The 25,148-nt window shown below is 42.5% G+C and overlaps 2 protein-coding genes across 6 annotated transcripts in view; both read right to left on the bottom strand.

Moving 5' to 3' along the window:
- The window catches only part of POC1B (POC1 centriolar protein B), a 104,986-nt gene that overhangs the window by 78,915 nt on the left and 923 nt on the right, over positions 1–25,148 (bottom strand). Inside the window, exon 2 of one of the 5 annotated variants that reach the window (XM_027543190.1) lies at positions 18,364–18,429. The exons of the other annotated variants lie outside the window; for them this stretch is intronic. Within the exon in view, the coding sequence (XP_027398991.1) occupies positions 18,364–18,409 (46 nt within the window). The 5' untranslated portion in view covers positions 18,410–18,429. The remainder of the gene's footprint in view (positions 1–18,363; positions 18,430–25,148) is intronic. 5 annotated transcript variants of the gene reach the window in all.
- Positions 19,498–25,129, bottom strand: LOC113893293 (polypeptide N-acetylgalactosaminyltransferase 4). Its single transcript, XM_027543189.1, has one exon. It carries the CDS (start codon positions 24,573–24,575, stop codon positions 22,827–22,829), a length of 1,749 nt encoding a protein of 582 aa, XP_027398990.1. The 5' UTR covers positions 24,576–25,129; the 3' UTR covers positions 19,498–22,826.

The raw sequence follows: 25,148 nt of genomic DNA, 5'->3' as shown, positions 1-25,148 counted from the left end.
TATGCATTGTTTCCACGTAAAACAGTTAAAGTGAGTTTATAAGCTGCATACTATGCCCCTTTTTTTTCTTAAAGTACGAAAACTGATGTTCCATCACAATTCATCAAATTATTAAATAAATAAGGTTCAAATTATTTGCGGCTAATGTGAAAAAACAGGGAAAACAATGGATTATCATATGTGTTATATTTAGGACTCGAGTTCTAAGGTATTATACTACAAACAAGAGCTACAAAAGGGAATAAGACACAATTTCTTGGAACTACAATAGAGTAGGAGATAGCTCATCAGTAATGTCATACATATTCAGAGGACTTTTATATATTATTTATTCTTTTCTTCTTCCAGTTATGAGATATACATCATAAAATGATTATTGCAATAGATTTAGCAAACATCTATCATCTCACAACTCTTATTAAAGAAATAGAAAAAATTTTCCCTTGTGATAAGAACTCTTAGGACTTACTCTCTCAGCAATTTTCATATATAGCATTACAGCAGTGTTAATTAATGTTATACATCATGTCTCTTGTACTTATAATGGAAGCTTATACCTTTTCCCCATTCTTAATGTTATGAGTGGTGAGTGGTTCTGTTTAAGGAAAGGACATCCCCATTTGAGCAGAGACTTGAGTGAAATGAGGAGTGATTCAGGCTAAGACATGAAGAAAGAGCACTCCAGGCAGAAGGATTCCACCTGTAAGGGCCCAAGACAGCAATAAACTTGGCAGCCTAAGAAACAGCAAGGAGGCCAGCATGTCCGCCGGGACAGGGAGAAAAAGACAACCAGGGATGGAAGCCCAGAAGGAAGCAGATGCCAGCAAGGAGCCACGTGAGTGGTGTGTGTTTAGTTCTAAGCCACTGAAGGATTCTGAACAGGGGCATCTTGTGATTTAAGAAAACTGCCATTTTGACAGTCAGAAAAGGATGGGCTAGCCAACAATAATGGTGGGTCAACTGGGTATTCACAATGAGAAAGACAATGTCTCCTATATTTTATACTATACATAAAAATAATTCCATATGGATTACATATCTAAATGCGATAGGTAGAACAATAAGCATTTAGAAGAGAACTTCAGTTCAGTTCAGTTCAGTCACTCAGTCGTGTCCAACTCTTTGCGACCCCATGAATCCCAGCACGCCAGGCCTCCCTGTCCATCACCAACTCCCGGAGTTCACTCAAACTCACGTCCATCGAGTTGGTGATGCCATCCAGCCATCTCATCCTCTGTCATCCCCTTTTCCTCCTGCCCCGAATCCCTCCCAGCATCAGAGTCTCTTCCAATGAGTCAACTCTTCACATGAGGTGGCCAAAGTACTGGAGTTTCAGCTTTAGCATCATTCCTTACAAAGAAATCCCAGGGCTGATCTCCTTCAGAATGGACTGGTGGGATCTCCTTGCAGTCCAAGGGACTCTCAAGAGTCTTCTCCAGCACCACAGTTCAAAAGTGTCAACTCTTCGGCGCTCAGCTGTCTTCACAGTCCAACTCTCACATCCATACATGACCACTGGAAAAACCATAGCCTGACTAGGTGGACCTTTGTTGGCAAAGTAATGTCTCTGCTTTTCAATATGCTGTCTAGTTTGGTCATAACTTTCCTTCCAAGGAGTAAGCGTCTTTTCATTTCATGTCTGCAGTCACCATCTGCAGTGATTTTGGAGCCCAGAAAAATAAACTCTGACACTGTTTCCCCTTAGGGGAATATATTCATGGCCACTGGGGTAGGCATGACTATTTAAATAACACCTGAAAATTACTAAAATACTAAAAGAATGATAATTTATACTACACTAAAATTAAGAAATTTTATTCACTGAAAGACACCACTAAGAGAATAAAATGGCAAGCCACAGAGAGGAAAAAGATGTTCACAATACAGTTATCCAATATATAACAAAGAATATATAAAGAACCTTACAAGTCAATAAGGAAAGTCAAGAAAACACAGTAGGCAAATAGGCAAAGGGCTTAAATAGGCACTTCATAAGGGAAGATATACAAATGGCTAATAAATGTATAAAAAGGTGCTCAAATCCATTAGTCACCAGCGAAGTACAAATTAAAACGACAATGAGATATTACTACACTCTCATTAGAATGGCTACAATAGAAGACATCAGTTCAGTTCAGTCGCTCAGTCGTGTCCGACTTTTTGCGACCCCATGGCCTGCAGATCATCAGGCTTCCCTGTCTATCACCAACTCCCGGAGTTTATTCAAACTGATGTCCATAGAGTTGGTGATGCTATCCAAGCGTCTCATCCTAGGCTGCCCACTTCTCCTGCCCTCAGCATCAGGGTTTTTCTAATGAGTCAGTTCTTCACATCAGGTGGCCAAAGTATAGGAGCTTCAATTTCAGCATCAGTCCTTTTAATGAATATTCAGGACTGATTTCCTCCAGGATTGACCGATTGGCTCTCCTGCAGTCCAAGGGACTCCCAAGAGTCCTCTACAACACCACAATTCAAAATCATCAATTCTTCGGTGCTCAGCTTTCTTTATAATCCAATTCTCACATCCATACATGACTACTGGGAAAAACCATAGCTTTGACTAGACGGACTGTTATCACAAAGTAATGTCTCTGTTTTTTATTATGCTGTCTAGGTTGGTCATAACTTTTCTTCCAAGGAGCAAGCTTCTTTTAATTTCATGGCTGCAGTCACCATCTGCAGTGATTTTGGAGCCCAAGAAATTAAAGTTTCTCACTGTTTCCATTGTTTCCCCATCTATTTGCCATGAAGTGATGGGACCAGATGCCATGATCTTCGTTTTCTGAATGTTGAGCTTTAAGCCAGCTTTTTCACTCTCTTTCACTTTCATCAAGAGGCTCTTTAGTTCTTCTTTGCTTTCTGCCGTAAGGGTGGTGTCATCTGCATATCTGAGGTTATTGATATTTCTCCCAGCAATCTTGATTCCAGTTTGTGCTTCATCGAGCCCAGCGCTACTCATGATGTATTCTGCCTGTAAATTAGATAGGCAGGGTGACAACATACAGCCGTGACATACTCCTTTCCCTATTTGGAACCAGTCGGTTGTTCCATGTCCAGTTCTAACTGATGCTTCTTGCCCTGTATACAGATTTCTCAGGAGGCAGGTAAGGTGGTCTGGTATTCCCATCTCTTTTAAGGATTTTCCACAGTTTGCTGTGATCCACACAGTCAAAGGTTTTGGCATAGTCAATAAAGCAGAAATTTTTCTGGAACTCTCTTGTTTTTTCGATGATCCAACGGATGTTGACAATTTGATGTCTGGTTCCTCTGGCTTTTTTAAAACCAGCTTGAACATCTGGAAGTTCTCAGCTCATGTACTGTTGAAGCCTCACTTAGAGAATTTTAAGCATTACTTTTCTAATGTGTGAGATAAGTGCAACTGTGCAGTAGTTTGAACATTCTTTGGCATTGCCTTTCTTTGGGATTGGAATGAAAACTGACCTTTTCCAGTCCTGTGGCCACTGCTGTTTTCCAAATTTGCTGGCATATTGAGTGCAGCACTTTCTCAGCATCATCTTTCAGGATTTGAAATAGCTCAACTGGAATTCCATCACCTCCACTAGCTTTGTTCATAGTGATACTTCCTAAGGCCCACTTGACTTTGCATTCCAGAATGTCTAGCTTTAGCTGAGTGATCACACAATTGTGGTTATCTGGGTCATGAAGATCTTTTTTGTATAGTTCTTCCGTGTATTCTTGCCACCTCTTCTTAATATCTTCTGCTTCTGTTAGGTCCATACCATTTCTGTCCTTTATTGAGCCCATCTTTGCATGAAATGTTCCCTTGGTATCTCTAATTTTCTTGAAGAGATCTCTAGTCTTTCTCATTCTATTGTTTTCCTCTAGTTCTTTGCACTGATCACTGAGGAAGGCTTTCTTAACTCTCCTTGCTAGTCTTTGGAATTCTGCATTCAAATGGGTATATCTTTCCTTTTCTCCTTTGCCTTTAGCTTCTCTCCTTTTCTCAGCTATTTGTAAGGCCTCCTCAGACAACCATTTTGCCTTTTTGTGTTTCTTTTTCTTGGGGATGGTCTTGATCACTGCCTCCTGTACAATGTCACAAACTTCCATCTATAGTTCTTGAGGCACTGTATCAGATCCAATCCCTTGAATCTATTTGTCATTTCCATTGTATAATCGTAAGGGATTTGATTTAGGTCATCCCTGAATGGTCTAGTGGTTTTTTTCTACTTTCTTCAATTTAAGTCTGAATTTGGCAATAAGGAGTTCATGATCTGAGCCACAGTAAACTCCCAGTCTTGTTTTTGCTGACTATATACAGCTTCTCCATCTTCAGCTGCAAAGAATATAATCAATCTGTTTTTGGTATTGACCATCTGGTGATGTCCATGTGTAGAGTCTTCTCTTGTGTTGTTGGAAGAAGGTGTTTGCTATGACCAGTGTATTCTCTTACAAAACTGTGTTAGCCTTTGCCCTGCTTCATTCTGTACTCTAAGGCCAAATTTGCCTGTTACTCCAGGTATCTCTTGACTTCCTGCTTTTGCATTCCAGTTCCCTATAATGAAAAGGACATCTTTTTTGGGGTGTTAGTTCTAGAAGGTCTTGTAAATCTTCATAGAACCATTCAACTTCAGCATCTTTAGTATTACTGGTTGGGGCATAGACTTGGATTACTGTGATATTGAATGGTTTACCTTGGAAATGAACAGAAATCATTTTGTTATTTTTGAGATTGCATCCAAGTACTGCATTTCAGACTCTTTTGTTAACTATGAGGGTTACTCCATTTCTTCTAAGGGATTCTTGCCGACAGTAGTAGATATAATGGTCATCTGAGTTAAATTCACCCACTCCAGTCCATTTTAGTTCACTGATTCCTAGAATATCGATGTTCACTCTTAGCATCTCCTGTTTGACCACTTCCAATTTACCGTGATGCATGAACCTAACCTTCCAGGTTCTGATGCAGTATTGTTCTCTACAGCATCAGACTTTACTTCCATTACCAGTCACATCCACAACTGGGTGGTGTTTTTGCTTTGGCTCCGTCTCTTCATTCTTTCTGGAGTTATTTCTCCACTGATCTCCAGTAGCATATTGGGCACCTACTGACCTGGGGGGTTCATCTTTCAGTGTCCTATCTTTTTGCCTTTTCATACTGTTCATGGGGTTCTCAAGGCAAGAATACTGAAGTGCTTTGCCATTCCCTTCTCCAGGGGATGGTGTTTTGTCAGAACTCTCCACCATGACCTGTCCTTCTTGGGTGGTCCTATATGGCATAGCTCATAGTTTCATTGAGTTAGATACGGCTGTGCTCCATGTGATCAGAGACTGAGTCAGACCTGCCTTTGAGTGTTTCAGTGTCTCCTGTGGAGGTATGGGTCAGAAATTCTTACACATGTTCAGCAGAAGATATATACAGTAATGTTTATGGAACTACTACTCAAAGAAGACCAAAACTAGAAACCCAATTGCCCATCGAAATAAAACGGATACACAAATTGTGGTATATACATACTGTGTACCTGTGTAATTAAAATGCACTCATGAAGTTCAAGAAGCAAAACTGATCTAAGGAGTTAGAAGTCAGCATAGAGATTATGTGGGTGGCAGGCAGGGAGGACAGTGGCTAGAAGGGAGATCAAGGGTACTGGCAAAACAGGCAAGTCACATTGTGGAGATTCAGCAAGCTGTTCAAAGTTGGTACATATCTTATACTTCAAAAAAATGTTTAGACAAAACAAACAAAAAAATCTCAGTCTGGCTGTTGTTTGGAGTGCATACAGAGGGAAAAAGGAAATCAATTTGGAGGCTGTTGCAATAGTCCAGCCAGAAGGAGGTGGTCTGGACCAGGCTGAAGGCTGTGGAAACAGGAGAAGTAGTCAAAACCAAGGTATATTGTAAAGACAGAGTCCACAAGGTTTGCAAATGCACTAGATGTGAGGGGGAAAGGCAGAAAAGAAAACAAAGGTGCCTGGCTGCTGGCCTGGGCACCCAGGTGAATGCTAGAGATATTTAATGAGATTAAGGCAATTAAGGTATTAAGTGAAATAATACTCATAAGCCAAGCCTGGCACACAGAAAACACTCAGCTGTAGCTATCATTATGGTAGTTTTAGTTTTTGCTACTGTCAGCAGTGGCAGTGTGGATAATACATTAAAGACTGGAAATTGGATGGGGTCACTCAAGCAGTAAGTCTAGATACAGAAGCGGATGAAGGCACTTAACCTGGAGAGAAGGAAGTGAAAGGAAGGAGCCATTAGTGGAGTAGAAAGGGCCAGGAGACTGCGGTGTCCAGGAATAGAGTGTGTACTCACAGAGGGTGACAGAGCTGCTGTCAAAGGCTTCAAAGAGACTTGGTAAGATCAGGCCTGAACACGACCAGCTACATTTGGGATTCAGTATAAGATATAAACGTGGGGTCTCTTGTAGGAAATCAGTGAAAATGTCAAGACCAGGATGGCAGGGCCTTAAACTAAATGTGGGACTTATGCGACCCCACAGGTCAACTGCCCAAGAAGCCAGCTGTAGGCCCGAGGATCAAAGGCTGGTTTGGCAGCAGAATGGTTTCAGTGGAGTGGTGGGATCAAAGCTGGAACGGTGTGGGTTGAGGACAAAATGGGAGGGAGGCAGTAGAGAGAGTTAAGACACACAACTGACCCACGAACTCACTGAAGCTTCATAGGGTCCCTAATATTCAATATGGCAAGGACCAGGAAAAAATGTTATTATAGGATCAATGTGAAGTGACAATTAATTGGGGCTGGTGGTGGGGGTGGGAGAGACACAGAGCCAGAGACACAGAATATGACACAACCAACATGGTGACACAGGAATTGAGCTTTTACATATTTCCTCAGAAAAGGAAAAGGGCACCTTAACATTAGAGTTAGTGTTAGCTGCTCAGTCGTGTCCAACTCTGTGATCCCATGGACGGCAGCCCACCATGCTCCTCTGTCCATGGGATTTCTCTAGGCCAGAATATTGGCGTGGGTAGCCATTCCCTTCTCCAGGGGATCTTCCTGACTCAGGGATTGAACCTGGGTCTCCTGCATTGCAGGCAGATTCTTTACTGTCTGAGCCACTATGGAAACCCTTACCCTTAACCAGAGTGGATGCTCAAAAATTGTTAGCTTTAGAGTTGATGGCTACTTACCTGTATTACAGCAATACTTGCTGTTATCAGCATGAGGCCTGCTAAAGAGAAGTGACAGAAAGCAGGATGAACGCTTAGTTTAAAGGATGTGGACAGTTAATCCTGAGAGCCAGGTGGCAGTTTCGAGCCCTATTAATGATGAAACACTAGCAGCAGAGATGTCCCACTTAAAACTCTGTGGCTCAGCACACATGCTACGTTGTCTTCCAATTTTCAAGAAAACAGAAAAAGGACTAACAATCTACAAATCGCTCATGAATGCATTCTTCTTGGAAACTATGAAAACCGACACTGAATTTCCCTCCTTAGTTCCTTAACCGTGACCCACCAAACGCTAACACCATCATAATAAAAGATATTTGATTATTGGTATCCGTGCTGTACTGTGTCAACTTGGAATCTGCGTTCATACATTTCCAGCAAACCACACCCTCTATAAACATTACCCCCATCATTTAAAATGTCAAAGCTTGTACCTAAGCACCATCTGTTTGAGATTAACTATCAGAGGGAGGAAGCTAAAAGTTTAATAAGTCTAGCCACTAAAAAAAAATCTTTAAATTCTATTCTATAACAGTAGTCCATTGTTTCAAGAAATCCTCATTAGGACAAAAGAAAGAACAGAGTCCACATTCACCTGGAGCTGACAACAAAGAATATACTAATGGTTTGCTCTCCATAATGTCCAAAAGGGCATCAGTTGTGTTGAATAGCAATAACTTTCTTTAATCAACCCAAGCGCTCTCACTGATTTAACCAAAATCAACTACGGTTAATTAGAAGCTTGCTTTGTAAGAAATACCTTTTCTGGAAACTATGGTATTGCCTCTGGTTTTTTTACATTTGTTGTTAAATTCCTATATCTATTCTGTTGTGCAAGTGTGTATGATACAGAATTCCAATATTACAGGAGTATTTACTGAATTTCCCTCCAGCCCTTGGCCACCTGGTTCCCCTTCCGGGAGGCATATTTAACATATTTGTTTAAGCATAGAGGAGAGAAGATACTCATTTTCTTGAGTATCCTCCTATGTGCTTAAACAAATATGGGTGTCTAGTCACATTTTTGTCTAGATTATTTATAATTTTTTCCTCCAGTTTTATTGAGACATAACTGACATACTATACTGTATAAATTTAAGGTGTACAGCATAATGATTTGACTTACATGCCTCAAATGATTACCACAATAAGTTTAGTGAACACCCATCATCTCATATAGATACAGCAAAGGAAGAGGGAAGAAAAGATTTTTCCCCATGATGAGAACTTTTAGGATTTACTCTTAACTTTTATATATAAAGTCAGTTGGTTGCTCTGTTTTGATCAGTTGCTCAGTCATGTCCGTATCTTTGTGACCCTATGCACTATAGTCCGTCAGGCTCTTCTGTCCATGGGATTTTCTCAGCAAGAATACTGGGGTGGGTTGCCATTTCCTCCTCCAGGGGATCTTTCCAATTCAGGGATTGAACCTGCTTCTCCCACACGGGCAGGTGGACTCGTTACCACTGCGCCACTTGGGAAGCCCACATATAATGTACAGCAGTGTTAATTACACTTCTACCCCGCTAGTAGTACGTCTCTTACAGCTGGAGGTTTGTATCTTTTGACCACTTTCATCCAATTCCTCCTTCTCCTACCACTGCCTCTGGTAATCACAAATCTGGTCTTTTTTTTTTTTTTTGAGTTTCTTTTTGCTGATGTTTCCTTGTCATTAGATTTAGGATACATACATTTTGACAAGAATGCCACAAAAAGTTATGCTGTGCCCTTATCAGTGCATTGTATTAGGATACATTTGATATCTGTTTGTCCCAATATTGGTGAGATTAACTTTCATCATTTGGTGTAGGTAATTTTTGCCTTGTAAAGTCAGTGTTTTTTCCCCTTTGTAATTAATAAGTATTTTGTGGGGGAGATAGTTTAAACTATGTAAATATCCTCTTCCTCAATAAACTGTCACCCACTAATTTTAGCATCCTTCAATAATTTTTGAACCCATTATTCTTTAATTTACTAATTAATGTTTAATTAATGAACTAATATTTAATTTGTTGATTTATTATTTTAAGGAAGAATCTTCTCTTTTTCTCCATCTATCTACTTATTCAATTACTCATTTACATCAGTATGGACTCAGATTATTTTACTCAATGGGCTATTGTCCAGATTTATCATTACTTATTCTGATTCTCATACGTTCCAGATTTGGCTAGGAAGAGCCCCTTAAAGCTCGCCTCTGTGTCCTTCTGATATGTATCCATCATTCTTTGAACGCCTCCTTACTTCCGTAATTACAAGGTATTGCAAGATGTACTTTCCCTGCTCCAGCCCTGGTGCAGGTCTTTTCTTCCCCAAGAAGTTCTGATTCCTTTTCATAGAGAATGGCAAACTTAGAAACCAAGATCTGGCAACTATGTTTGCTCATCGCTACTGGGCTTACCAGGTGGCGCTAGGGGTAAAGAACCCGCCTGCCAACACAGGAGATTTAAGAGACGTGGGTTTGATCCCTGGGTTGGGAAGATCCCATGGAGGAGGACATGCCAACCCAGTCCAGTATTCTTGCCTGGAGAATCCCATGGACACAGGAGCCTGGAGGGCTACAGTCCACAGGGCTGAAAAGAGTCGGACACCACTGAAGCGACTTAGCACACATGCACAAGCTGCTGTGACAGCTGACAGAACTAAGAAATGAGATACAAACAGGAATCTCGGAACTAAGAAATAAGATATAAATGGAAAGCAGTATCTATCCATATGCAGAAATCAAGATAAAGATATTAAGAACCATGTGTTCATGTACTGGTAACTCCCATTTCAATCTAACAGCACAGAGTACATTTCAGCCCTCTGTCTTCTAACATTTATAACTCTCCTTGCCCATAATAAAAAGAAAAAAAAAAAAAAAAACTGGCTCACATTACACTCCAATATTTTTGTTCAAGTCTAGAGCATGCAAACAGTTTCAGAATCACTAACCCACACCCCTGCCATAAGCAGTTCTACTAACTAGAGTCAAGGTGCAGTTTTACGTTTTACTCCCTTTGATCTTGTCAGACTTGGTTTTATGCTTTGTTAGAGTGAAACTCCTTCAGTTGTGAACTGAGTTTTCGGGCACATGCTTTATTTCAGATGTGGTCCTGATGCCTACAGCCTGGCCTCCCTGGTGTCTCGGCTGAGGTGCTGGGAAAGATCTCCCCTCTGCCTGAGCTACAGCTTGGTCGAGTTCTACCCGGCATGGTCCCTGGGATCACCAGCCTCTTCCTCATCCTCCTCCGCCTCCTGCCTGGCAGGAAGGGATCTCCTCTAGACCTCACACCCTCTCAAGTGCAGCTCAGCCAAAACTGCAGAGGCCCCACAAAATCTGAGGCCACCCACCTGACTCAGCAGCTTGGCCCTGACACAGCCAGAATTAAGGCCTCTGCTGCCTTGGCTCAGCCAGGCTCACTCTGCTCGGCTCTACCTGCCGTGGGCAGCAGGGAGAGTGCCCCTGGGAGAAAGCCAAGGCCGTGTGCGAACGGGAGGGGCTCACCTTGTGTTTCCTTCTTGCAAGGATCACCAGTTTACGTTCCCTGTCACTCAACATCTGAAAATAGCTGCCTTGCATATTCTGTCTCATCTCACAGTTGCTTTCAGCTGGAGGGCAAGTTTGGTTCCTAGTTAACTACCGTGACTGGAGGCAGAAGTCGGCCTCAGTCTTTTTCGTAGCCGAATAGTATTCAAGGTGGTGGTGGTTAGTTGCTAAATTGTGTCTGATTCTGCGACCCTGTGAACTGTAGCCTGCCAGGCTCCTCTGTCCATGGAATTCTCCAGGCAAGAATACTGGAATGGGTTGCCATTTCCTTCTCCAGGGGATCTTCCCAACCCAGAGACTGAACCCACATTTCCTGAATTGCAGACAGATTCTTTACCACTGAACCACCAGGGAAGCCATTCTATGATGTACCTATGTCTTAAGTTTTTCAACCAGGTGACCATATTTAGGTTGTTTACAAACAACGCTGCAATGAACATGTGTCATTTCTGATATGTACAAAATATCACTGTGATAAATTCCCTGAATAATTATTGATGGGTCAAAAAGTACATATTTTAGCAGGCCCATGTTCACCATCTAGCATCCTTCACAATTTAAAAAATTTGGATTATATTCCTCTCAGGCCTTTTCATTCCATAGTCAAGAGGGTCTGAAAAACTCAATCACCTCCATATAGAAACTCTTGAATTTTTCAATTATTTCAGAAGTTCCTCGATATACTTTGTACCTTCATTATGTCTGCTTTAAAACCCCCTACCAGGATGAAACTCAGCTTTCTGGTTTGAGGGCACCACGATTTTGTACTTTCTGTTGCATTTCTAGGTTCATATTGGTTTGGGGTTACAACAGAAAACATTGGATCACCTTCTTCAGAGAGATATAAACAAGAACATTTTCTAAGGAAATCTAAGAGGAGGAATTCACTGTAAATATTTTTTTTCAAGACAAGAAAAATAAAATGTAATCCCCAGTCAAACACACCACAAACCAAGAGAGAAGTAAGAGAGAGGGTTGCACAATACAAAGACAATATTCTAACCATAACTAGATAAACTTTGCTGGGAGAAATACCAATAACCTCAGATATGCAGATGACACCACCCTTATGACAGAAAGTAAAGAGGAACTAAAAAGCCTCTTGATGAAGGTGAAAGAGGAGAGTGAAAAAGTTGGCTTAAAACTCAACATTCAGAAAACGAAGATCATGGCATCCAACCCCATCACTTCATGGGAAATAGATGGGAAAACAGTGGAAATAGTGTCAGACTTTATTCTGGGGGGGCTCCAAAATCACTGCATATGGTGACTGCAGCCATGAAATTAAGATGCTTACTCCTTGGAAGAAAAGTTATGACCAAACTAGATAGCATATTCAAAAGCAGAGACATTACTTTGCCAACAAAGATCCATCTAGTCAAGGCTATGGTTTTTCCAGTGGTCATGTATGGATGTGAGAGTTGGACTGTGAAGAAAGCTGAGAGCCAAAGAATTGATGCTTTTGAACTGTGGTGTTGGAGAAGACTCTTGAGAGTCCCTTGGACTGCAAAGAGATCCCACTAGTCCATTCTGAAGGAGATCAGCCCTGGGTGTTCTTTGGAAGGAATGATGCTAAAGCTGAAACTCCACTACTTTGGCCGCCTCATGCAAAGAGTTGACTCATTGGAAAAAACTCTGATACTGGGAGGGATTGGGGGCAGGAGGAGAAGGGGACGACAGAGGATGAGATGGCTGGATGGCATCACTGACTCGATGGACGTGAGTCTGAGTGAACTCCGGGAGTTGGTGATGGACAGGGAGGCCTGGCGTGCTTCGATTCACGGGGTCGCAAAGAGTCGGACATGACTGAGTGACTGAACTGAACTGAATTCTTTCAGAATCAGCTTGTCCAATCCAAGCACTATTAAGTGATGGCACTAACTCAAAATTCCTCTTCCATGAATAGGGAATAATTTTCCTGCTAGCTGACACGAAGTAATTAGCCTGTTAGTAGTGTAAACAGAGTCTCATAGAAACTGTGGCTGCTTTAAAAATAATCTTTAGTAATGACAATGTGGAGAAATTTAATTTATTCAAGCTCTCCATGAGGGCTGAGGAGCTTAACAACACAAACCTTTCAGGAGTTGTCACTAAGGGCCAAATCCTTTTAAGAACTTGGTAAACATTCTTTTACTTAATCCTCACAAGGAGGTAGGTGACTATCATTATCCCTTTATGGATGAGGAAATGAGGCTTGGTGAGGTGAAGTAACTTGCCCAGGGTCATAAACATAGAAAGGAGTAGAGTTTAACCCAGGTCTATCAGACTCCAAGGGCTTCCCTGGTGGCTAGGTGGTAGAGAATCTGCCTGCTGATGCATGAGACGTGGGTTCGATCCCTGGGGTGAGAAGATCTCCTGGAAAAGGAAAGGACAAACCACTCCAGTATTCTTGTCTTGGAAATTCCATGGACAGAGGAGCCTGGTGGTCTACAGTCCACCCACTGGGGTCTCAAAAGAGTCGGACACAACTTAGAGACTAAACAACAACAACCAGACTCCACATCCACATCCGTTTAACCAAGAACCCAAGCCCTGGGGATTCACGTATTATCCCCGCTGGAATTCCTGGGGACCCTGTTAAAAATGTGTGTTTCTAGTAAGCTACATTCTCCAGAGTGAAACCCAGGAACCTGGACTTTTGACCACTTTCTCCGTTAATTCTGACGAACACGGAAATCTGAGAAAGACGGCACTCTACTTCTGCCTCTCAGTGCACACCTGAGGTCACTTTGGCACTTGGGAGCAATATTTAAAAACTGTAACAGGAGGAGAAGCTTCAATAAAAGCTGCTACACAGGTTGCCATCAAGAACCAGAATAACAGGCTTCCCTGGGGGCTCAGGGGTAGAAAAAGTGCCTGCAGATGCAGGAGATACGGTTTGATCCCTGGGTCAGGAATATACCCTGGAGTGGGAAGTGGCAACCTGCTCCAGTATTCTTGCCTGGAGAATTCCATGGACAGAGGAGCCTGGTGGGCTTGAGTTCATGAGGTCTCAAAAGAGTCGGACACAACTCAGCAACTAAGAACCAGAAGAGAAAAAGAATTTCTGGCAAACTTCAATTATGGTTTCACTGTCAGGAAAATAACTTTAAAAATTCACAGTTTCATTCTGCCTCTATTCAGTAAGAAAAGGGGTAAATAAAATTGTTCTACACCATCATTTATTCTACAAACAACCCAGAGATTAAACAGGGAATGAGTCGACGACAGAGCAACCCTGAACACAAAAAGAGGAAAGGCTGATAACGTCAATGCTAAAATACATCATTTTAACTGGAAACTTCTAACATGCAGCTTAGATTGTGCACATCATATGAAAATGCTCTTAAACTCATCTAATGTTTGTATAAACTTGAGTGCGGCCCTCTGGGAAACTAAGCTAAGGGGAAAGAGTGTGGCTCCAGAAGCTGACAGGAGATCGGACTCAGCTAGGCTCTGCTGCTTACCAGCTACACCGCTTCCGCTAACTTACTCAGCTTCCAGTTTCCGCCTCCATAAAGAGGGATGACATTCACAAGTTATCATCTGCTCCTATTCTCTCCCCTCTGATTGCCTCCCATCCTGTGAAACCCAAGAGCCCACTGCCTTCTGAGAGGCTACTGCATATACATAAATCCACCACACCTCCCGTTCTGTTTCCTCCAGTCATGCCTTCAGCCCCACTGCGTCAATCACACTGCACTCTCACTCTGATGACGCTCGAGATGCTCCCTGGGCTGACCCTGGTACCACACTTGCTCTCCTTCCCCGAAGCTACCACCTGGCCAGAGAAATAGCACTTACAGGATCTCTCTTGTACACACATCCTCCTCTCTGAAAGTCCCCCCTCCTACTTACCTACTTACACATTGACTCTGCTTGGGGACATCAAGCTCCCTGAAACCCTCCCAAGCGACAAGCATTTTCACACTTCACCTACCTGAGGTCACAGTCTTTCTCTCTGTTCCAAGTCTTGGTATTATTAGTTCACTCAACAGATATCTCAGCCCTACCACATGTAAGGGCAGGGTGGCTGGGGTGGGGGGAGTCCTGAGTCACAAAATAGGCAAAAATCTCTAAACATGGAGCTTCAATTTAAGCAGAAAAGAGGGCAACAAATCAACAAGCAGGCTAACGTATCAATTTAAATTGTGTTAAGAGGCATGAAAGATAAAAGCAGGATGTCATATGAGAATTTTTCATGGGCACAGAATACTTAATTCAGGTGAAGTGAGCAGTGGCATTTTAAGCGGAGGTATGAAGGACACAAAGGAACCAGCCAAGCAGAGTGAGGTAGTGAAGACCATTTCTGACGAAGGGGACAACCAGGCCTCTCTGAAGCCTTTTTCTTCCATGTGTCCTCAGCATCCTGTTCCAGTGGCCACACCATGGATGTTACCACAAGCAGTGCCAACACTCCTCTGATTACTGACTGAAACCCACTATCCTTAACGACACGCTTTCCTTATAGCTTGCTCGTTCACAGCTTCTATCTCATCCAGGACTCCAATGCACCGACCTACGTTCTCCACCGAGGCTCTCTTTCACTATCTTCATTTCACTATCCAATCTGTAGTCTTCAATTCTTTCCTTGCCCAGTTTATAAACCCTTTCTTGCACATACATTCAGTCCTTTGACTTGTCTTCCTCCCTTCAAATTCCTCTGGCAAAATCCCAGTCACTTGGCCTTTTCTGAGACTGTATTTGTGACAGAATTGCTAGACACACTCCAAGGAAGACCAGGAACAATACAAATTCAAGACTGCTCGCTTCACAGGGACCTGTCTACACTGCTCAGTGGCGCTCAATTCTGCAATAATTCCCTCCCCCACTCTAATGACTAACATATTCTCTCTTTTCAACGTTTTTACTCTACTCTATCTACACCTTGGCTTTCATAATACCCTGCTATAGAGGCATTCCCTCCTATTCTTCTAACCATTCCTTCTTGGATTCTTTTGTTATTTCCCCTTCTCACCCACAGGCTGGAGATCTTTGCATGTGTGCATACTCAGTCGCTAAATCGTGGCTGACTCTTTGCGACTCCATGGACTATAACCTGGCAGGCTCCTCTGTCCGTCGGATTTCCCAGACAAGAATACTGAGGTGAGCTGCCATTTCCTTCTCCAGGGGATCTTCCTGGACTAGGGAATTAACCAAGTCCTGCACTGGCAGGCAGACTCTGCCACTGAGCCACCCAGAAACGGGCCATTGGCACTCATTGTTCTGTTTTTCCCAGGTGACTTTGTCTATTCCATGACTTTAAACACCATTCAGATGCTAGTAACCCTAGTTTGAAGACCACCATCTTAGTTTGAATCACCACCATCTGCTGATATTACTATAATGGCTCCTAACTGATTTTTCTACTCACAGTAGTTCAATCCACATAGAAACTTGAGTGACTGTTTTGAGGTGTGAATCAGATTGTGTCGTTCTCTCCCTTAAAATCCTTCAACAGATTTCCACGACTCTCAGAACAAAAGCCTAAAACATGGCTTCTGTCTTAGTTTCCTGCGGCTCCTGTAACCAAGTACCATAACTTTGGAGCCTTAAAACAACAGAAATTGATTCTCTCACAGGTTTGGAGGCCGGAAGTCCAAAATCCAGGGGGAATGCTGGCAGGACCACACTCCCTCTAAAGGCTCTAGAGGTTTCATTCCTTGCCTTTTCCAGACTCTGGTGCCTCCAGGATCTCGTTGGCTGCTGGCTCTATCATTGCAATTTCTGCCTCTGGTTTCCTGTGACTTCTCCTCTTATCTCTCTGTATGTCTCATTTAGGGCCCACCCAGATAGCTCAGGAGGAGCTCTGCTCAAATCCTGCAAAAACCTTTTCTTTCCAATGGAGTCACACTTAGGGGTTCCAGGCATTAAGACAGGGACACATCTTCGGGAGGGTCGCCATTTAACCCGCTGCAGCCTCCAAAGACTCAGTGAGCTGTTTCTGCCTCCCCTGCAACCACACCTCCTGAAGCTTTCTTCACCTCCCAAAGCCATTGTTTATAGGCTTTACCCATCCGGGCCTTCTTTTATCTCCTTGATCAAGGACAAGCTCTTTCCCACTTGGAATTTTTGCTTATGCTAATCTCTCTCCAGGCTTCGTTGGTGGCTCAGCGGTAAAGAGTCTGCCTGCCAATGCAGGAGATGCCGGTTTGATAGCTGGGTTGGGAAGATTCCCTGGAGAAGGAAATGGCAACCCACTCCAGTATTCTTGCCTGGGAAATCCTATGGACAGAGGGCAGGCTACAGTCCACAGGGTCGCAGAAGAGTTGGACACAACTTAGTGACTAAACAACAAATTCTGCCTCTCGTCTTTGCTTAGCTAGCTCCTCCTTCAGGTCTTGAATTGAATCTAACACACAGAGAAGTGTTCTTTGACCCCCATAAACTTAAGTATATTGCCCCAGTTATCATCCTTCAAAGAACCCTGTTCCTTTTCTTCACCATAAGTTGTATCTGCACATGATCTGTGCTTATGTGTTAATATCTGTGTCTATCACTGGACCATTAATTCTTCGTACCATTGTAAGAAGCACATCTGTTTTGTACACTTCTGTATGAACACCCAAGCATAGGATAGCACCTGGCAAACAGCAGAACTAAATTAAGAAGAAAGAAAGAAGTAAGTAGAATACCTCCTATTCCTTTTTGAAAGAGGATCAGATAAGTATAAATAAATGAGTTAGAATGATGATCAGGCAGTGGAGGACACTGCTGGCCCTCAGGAGACATCCTTGCCCAGCCAGCCTAGAAATGATAGAGCTGGGCAAAAAAAGGAAAAGCAGTACCCGACTACCAGAGTTAGGACTTCTCTAATCTCCAGTTCTGCCACAGACAGCTATATACTCTGTCTGGAACTCATTTCACTTTTTATAATAATCTCTACTTCCTGTTCAAAAGGATTGACTGAGGTTTTTCTGAACTTTTAGGGAAAAAACTCCAATACAAACTAAGTTCTACCTGTAGCCTAATTCTAAGCTAGGAGGTGCACAGATTTATCTAACTTCCTTAATTATGCTGAATTACAGCATGACTCAAGCATTAACAACAAATACTGCTGGGCTGGTTTAAAGTCTAGTATGCACGGAGGGGCTTCCCTGATAGCTCAGTGGGTAAAGAATCTGCCTGCAATGCAGGAGACCCAGATTTGATTCCTGGGTCAGGAAGATCCTCTGGAGAAGGAAAATGGCAACCCACTCCAGTATTCTTGCCTGGAGAATCCCACAGACAGAGGAGCCTGGCAGGCTATAGGCCATGCGGTTGCAAGAATCAGACACGAATTAGCAACTAAACCATCACGCACTGAAGGACAGAGAAGACAGCGGTCTTTTCTGAGACACGTTAAATTCCCCAGCCACTTTTTCTCCCCTAAAGTTTTGTTTTTTTCTAACTGAGATACAATTCACACACCACAAATTCATCCTTTTAAAGTATACAATTCAGTGTTTTGTTCAAAGTTATACAACCACGGTCACCATCTAATTTCAGAATATTCTCACCACCACCATCACACTCTCCAAAAAATCTACCTTCATGAGCAATCAGTCTCTATTCCTGCCTCCTCCAGGCCCTGGCAACCACTTATGTTCTGACTCTAAGGATTTTCCGGTCTTTTTTTTTTAAATGTTAATGAAACTGAAACACAGAGAGATGAAATGATTTGCATAGGGTTGCAGCCACTTAGAAACTTACCAGCAAGATTAGTATTACTCCTTATTAGGAAGATCACAACACACATGTTTAGGATAAGTTTTTAAACTGTATATAAAAGAAAAAAAACAAAAGATCAGTGAAAATATATTTAGCTTGACTATGTGCATGCATGCTTAGTCGTGTCTGACTCTTTGTGACCCTATGGACTGTAGTCCTCCAAGCTCTTCTGTCCATGGAATACTGGCAAGAATTCATGTCCAGGCAAGAATACTGGAGCGAGTTGCCATTTCCTCCTCCAGGGGATCTTTCCGACCCAGGGATCGAACTTTGTATACTGCGTCTCCTGTGCTGATGGGCGAATTCTTTACCATGAGCCACCTGGGAAGCCAACTTGACAACACATACCTTAAATAAGGCTGCAAGACACCTGAAATATAAGGCAGAGTCCTGAGACTGGTGATGCTCAGGCAGTGTGTCATGCCAGGGATTAGCAGGAGTGGAGGGTGTTTGGCAAGGATTACTAAAAGAGGAAGAAAGATACTACTGGTGGACAGGAATTGTGCTTAGGGACAGGGTAATACAGATAGAAGGTTGAGGGAAGTGTGACGCTATGCAGTTTACAGGACAGACATATTTCTTTTTGGCCCAGGGTTTTGAATGTTGTGTTAGTGTGCCCACATGTCCACTTGCCTCCTTTTATAGTGCTCCCAATTTGTCCCAGAGATTTCTGACCATTTCTAGTTTGTTTATGAGTAGTTAATGCATACGACTTCCCTGGTGGCTCAGAAGTAAAGCGTCTGCCTACAATGTGGGAGACCCGAGTTCAATCCCTGGGTAGCGAAGATCCTTTGGAGAAGGCAATGGCACCAGTATTCTTGTCTGGAAAATCCCACTGTCAGAGGAGCCTGGGAGGCTACAGTCCACCGGGTCACAAAGAGTTGGACACGACTGAGCGACTTCACTTTAGTGCATGAGCAGTGTTAGAACCACTACAGAATCCTTGCTAGTTAGTGACACTTTGCAAAATAATACATGGAATCCAACTTTTTAAATATTCTACTGTCTGCATTTGTCAAATAAGTAAAATGATAACAAGTTTACCTTACTCCTATTACCAGCCGTAAATGTGTACGTAGAAAGAGTGACCCCAGAGACTAAAACCATCAGAATCCATTTGCAAAAATAATTAGGCATATGTTTTATTTTACATGTCTTAATCAATATTGCAAATATCATTAACAAAAGGAAAAAAGGGTAGAAATCGCTCATCATACACCAAAAAATTCATTGTTCAAAAGAGATTAATCTGAATCTCAACATTCTTTGTGCTCATTTAATAATATTATTAAAACATCAATTCAAAAGGACAAATAAGTCAAAACTAAGTATTTTATTAACTAAAATTGAGACCCTAAATCAACTACACAACTGAAAAATAACCTACCATCAACCTAGAAAAGTTTTATTTGCTGACATATAATGAATACTCAAGAGCCTACTACAGGGTGCATAGACAAATTTTCTTTTACAAACAAGTTATTTTGAGTTATAGAGACTCTGTAGATGACTAGATCATTGTTTTTAAATGGCTGCTAAAAATGACTATTTAGAGTCAACCTATTCACAGAATTGAACACTAAATAACATTAGTTTAGTTCAGTTCAGTCGCCAGTGATCATTTAAAGTTGAAATTCTTGTCTACCAAATTTTCATAACACTTTTTAAGCACGTAAATTAACTTAAAAGATCTGTTAATTATATACAGCAAAAGAGCTTTGGTACCAATAAATTAGGAGTAGGAAATAAAAAATACCTTGTAGTTTTACAGTGTGTTTTAGAAATTAAATTGGAAATGGCTACATATGAAAATGTAGAAGTCTTTTTCTATTAACTACATTATTGTGAAGAATGAACCACTCGCTTATTCTGAATTACTGATATAAATAAAACACGAGCCTAAAATTTCTTCCAAAAAGATGAATGGGTCACACCCTGCAATTTAGGCAAAAGGTAAATAAAGAATTCAGTGCTTTACTTTTCAATGCTCCCTTTTTCTTTTGATGAGAGCAGAAAGATTCTAGGATAAAAATAATTCCAATAAATACATCTAGAATATATCAATCTTAGCACTCCCATCTGATAAGGGGCTAAGAAGAACAACCACCTGCCAATGCAGGAGACACAGGTTCAATCCCTGGATTGGGAAGATCCCCTGGAGAAAGAAATGGCAACCCACTCCAGTATTCTTGCCTGGGAAATCCCATGGGCAGAGGAGCCTGAAGAGCTACAGTCCATCGGGTCACAAAGAGTAGGATATGACTAAGCGACTGAGCATGCATGAAGAACAACAAAAATAAATAAAAAGAGAAAAGTGATTTTTAAAAACCAAAAGGCAGATTGAGTAAGAGGTGAGGGTGGGTTTAGTAGAATATCTGCTGCCAATGAACGAATTCAGAGGACTATTACAAATTCTTCCTAAATTACACCCAAGGTCATGCACATTGTACATAGAATCTAAACAATTCTTTGCTACATAACATACAGAAAATTATGAACACATTTTTATTTTAAGAAAAAGAGAAACAAAATATACAAAGCAATATTACTGTTTGAAAAGGTTATTCTAAAAACTTTTGTTGAATTTAGATTTTGCCAAGTTCCTACTCTCCAAGTAGTCAAGCAGACACCAAAAACAACTTCTGAGTACTGTGGACTGATCGTTCATGGAGCATGCATTTTTCACAAATCTACAGCAAAATGAACTAGTTAAGATTTAATTCTGAATTCAGCCTGTGATTGATTTCTGGATATAACATTGGAATAAAAACAGTAAAAGTAACTTTGTAAAAGTATGTTTACTTCTCACATAAATTAGTTTGGAAAATATTAATATTCTTAACCCAAAAGATTCCTTTCAGAATTTGAAAGATCAAAGAATAAAAAACAAAATTGATTCAGCAATTCTCAAAATAAAATGAATACAAACACTGGCCACAACTTTCCACTCAATCCAAAATAAACCACTTCAGTTGAGCTCAGCTGACTTAATTTTCAAAAACCATTTCTTTTTTCCAGCTTCATACCTGGAATAACCATTTCTCAACAACATTATCTGCGTTAGCAGGGAGGAGATAAAAGTGTTCTAGAGATTGCACAGTCACTGAATGTACAAGCAGGACATTCCAGTGCTGGAGGGAATCTTCAAGACCTGCTCCAGCACCCACATTTTACAGATGAGGAAACTAAGGCCCAAAATGAGTCATTTAATCAAATGACTTGACCAAAGCCACATTGTTTGGCTGAGCCATTCATTCAGCCAGTCATTCATTCACCCACAATTACTGACAGCTATCTAGGCACCAGGCCTGGGACTCCGTGCAGAAAAGAAGCTGGAAGGCCCCATCTACCATTGCAGAGGCTATCCTTCCACTTGGAAAATCTTAAGATCAACCCTTAAAAGTCCTCATCAGCAAGAACTCTGTAGGAGAGTTTCACTGACTTTGTCCAACAGGGCTCACTTTCAGTTTCACACGTTTCAGTAAACACAGTTGGCCTCTACTGTGTTTATTTTAAGCGATTATTAAGCGTTTACTTTAAGTGATTAAGCATTAACAAAGAGAAGCACAGTATTCTGAATGAGTCCCTCTCTGATACATTCAAAGTTTAAGGAAGTGCAATCAGAAAATATCCCATACACACAAACAAGTTCATAGAGAGGACAGCTTACAAAACCAGAGCAATCTGAGGTATCAACATAGAGCAGTTAAGTCTAATAGCTCAATCCCCTCAATTCCACAAAGTGTGGAATGTAAATGGTTCCCATTTCATTCAGATGTGGGTATATTTTTCTGAGATGTCTGTATGTTAGGAAGAACTCTAAACTCAATTCCAATTCACATCCAGTGACAATATAACTAAACCAGGCCTTTTTCCTGAAGAGTAACCTTCCTTGATTTCTATTTGAGTAACAGAAAATTAGAATAAAAAAACTAAGTAAAACCTAAAATTTCATTTGGGGACTAAAGAAAATTCAAATTCTATGTACAACAAAAATAGCAACAGCTTGAACTGCACATTTCTGAGTTTTTTGTTTTTTCTTTTTAATGAGATGTGCAGTGAACTTACCCATCAACATAAATCATCCCTCATTTTGCTTGGACTTTTATATTCTTTTAATATTAAGTCTGGCACTTAAATGTTTTGTGTATCTCAAGTCACAGTCGAGTCGACTTCTTTAAGAAGTAAGAGAACATATTGACAAAGCTCTTAAATAAAACAACCCCAAAATAAGGCACTTTGAAATATTAAACAACAGCTGTCTGTGTACCCAGTTTCAGTGTTTTGTTTTCTTTTTTTTAACCAAAATGCTCCACCGCTTTTACAGAGCTGTTGCAGATGACCACTGGGTGAATGCTGATGAAATAAATCTTCACTGAGGCTCTCTGAAGGCTGACTCCCCTGAAGCTATTGTCAGTTCAGGACCAAAGTGCTGTTATGCTCCTCTATGTCTCAAACTTCCAGATTTGATTTTTATCCAGAGCATTACAAGTTCTCATCTGAACATCGGGCCCGCCCTCCTGTGTCCGGAAAGCGCTAAGACACAGTCCTGAGTGGGGATGAAAAACGGTTCCATCTTCTTTAAAATGCCAAATAATGTTTGCTGGGATAGGAAACCCATCTTTGGGACAATTTTGCATTCCCACATGCTTTTTTAGCTCGGGAACTTCTGCACATAACTCCGTCACCGAATTAAACCTTATTTCTTTGTTGGAGGTATATTCAAAGAATTGATTGCCTCCTTGACCATGGCATCCAAACAGGGAAAGGTTAGCACTTGTGGGGTTGTTGTCAGGAGCATTATAATCTAAACATTCAGAAGAGATCCCAATACTGCGAATAGCTCCGTGCCAGCCTGGCCTATCCTCTGGAACATGCAAAGTAGAAAACACATTTTTCAAATACCAGTCAAAGCTCTTGCACCTCAGCCTTTCCCGTAGTAATTTTCTTTCAGAAATATCGCCATAAGCTTCTTTCCTTGCTGGAGGGTTTCGGTTGTAGAAATGCTCTTTGTACTCGTCCATCCAGACTTCCGCTGCCCGAGCAGTATTCTGCAGGAAATTGGGCCGAGCATATGGTGCCCGCTTAGGGAATACGTGGCCCACGTGGGAACATGGGTGGATCTCCAGTTTACCTCCACACTGCCACACCCTGAAAGACAGCTCCAGGTTTTCACCTCCCCACACTTCCATCCCAGTATCGTAAGTTCCAAGGTACTGAAAATACTTCTTGCTGACTGCAAACAGTCCTCCGGCCATGGTGGGCGATCTGAATGGTTCAATTCTCGATTTACGCCTGTCCCTTTCATGTTTGGGAACAGAATGCCACTGGAATGTCAGACGCCAGTCGAACCCACCAATCATGGGCTCCCCAGTCTGCATATAGAATTCAAAAGTATTCCAGTCGATGGTGTCTATAACAGGACAAATGACCACTGTTTCATCCTTACGAATCCTTTCCAAAAGTGGCTCCAGCCAACCAGTATTACACTCACAGTGACAATCCAGGAAAGTGAGGACATCGCCAGTGGCAAAAGTGGCCCCAATCAGACGGGCCCTCACCAGCCCTTCCCGCTTGTTTGTTCTAATCAGGCGGACTCGATCCAGATTGCTGACGTAAGTTTCAAGCTGTGTCTTCAAATATACTCTGTCGCTCAAGTCATCGACTAAGATGATCTCCTTCAGAAGGACTGCGGGAGAAGTTTCTAAAACACTGTGGATGGTGCGAAGTAAAGTCGACCAGGCTTCGTTATAGAAAGCGATGATGACAGAAGTGGTCGGAAGTCGCCTGTAGTTAAACTTCTTGGACTTACACTCATACATTCTTTTATCCTCTATGTGGCGGTGCAGGGAAATCCTGTCACTGAGGTAAATGTTAATGGCATATCTCTCAATGAGTTCCTCTTGCTGCTTCAGTTCACTCTCGCTGAGCTGGAGTTTGCTGGCTTTCCCCCACTCCCCAAGGGCATGGGAATCTGCAGGGGGCTTCTCATACAGCGGTCGAGACAAATCCACTGCTTTCTTCCCCGGCTCTGAGAGCTGTCTTGACCCCGGCTCCCGGGCACCGCCGGCTCGTAAGGAGGCATGCAAAGTGGAGACGGAGAGTTCCACCAGGAGGTAGGCCACTGTTAGGAGCGCCAGCAGCAGACAGCTTCTGCGTGCCCACGTCCACCTTACGGCCATCCGGATCTTCATGGCTGGGGCGCGGACGCGGCCACCAGAGTCACCGCGCGCAGGGGAAGGGCTGCGGGACCCGCCACTTGAGCTCCGGGCTCAGGTAGGAGCGAACTTCCGAGCGGGTCCCTCCTTTCATGCAGGCGTTCGGCTCCTCGGCAGCCGCGGGGGCTTCCTGGGGGTCACCTGGGACCTCCGCGGGGCTCGGCCTCCGGTGCAGCCCCAACTCCTCTCTCCCCACTTCCTCCTGCCTGCCTCACAACTTTTCACAAACTCCGCAGCCAACAACACCCCACCCTCCCCGGGCCGAGGACAAACCCCTCCCCTTCCCACTTCCTCCCCCTGGTGGCGAGTTCGCGCCAGTGGTCGGCCAGGCCCGGGCCCAGGCCTGTGGGCGACTCTGCGGGGCCGGGGGGCGGGCGCACCAAGGTGACCCCGGACTCGGGTCCACTCCGGCTCCAACTGCATCTCGACCGCTCTCCACACGATTCCACCCATATAGGTCCTCAGTCGTGATGCTCCCGGGGACCCAGTGTGGATGGGCGGCAATCCTACCGATTGAGCGTCTCATCACAAAAAAAGAAAAAAAAAAAA

This window comes from Bos indicus x Bos taurus, chromosome 5 (genome assembly GCF_003369695.1).
Source record: "Bos indicus x Bos taurus breed Angus x Brahman F1 hybrid chromosome 5, Bos_hybrid_MaternalHap_v2.0, whole genome shotgun sequence".
Lineage (NCBI taxonomy): Eukaryota > Metazoa > Chordata > Mammalia > Artiodactyla > Bovidae > Bos > Bos indicus x Bos taurus.
This window is presented reverse-complemented; position numbering and strand designations above follow the sequence as displayed.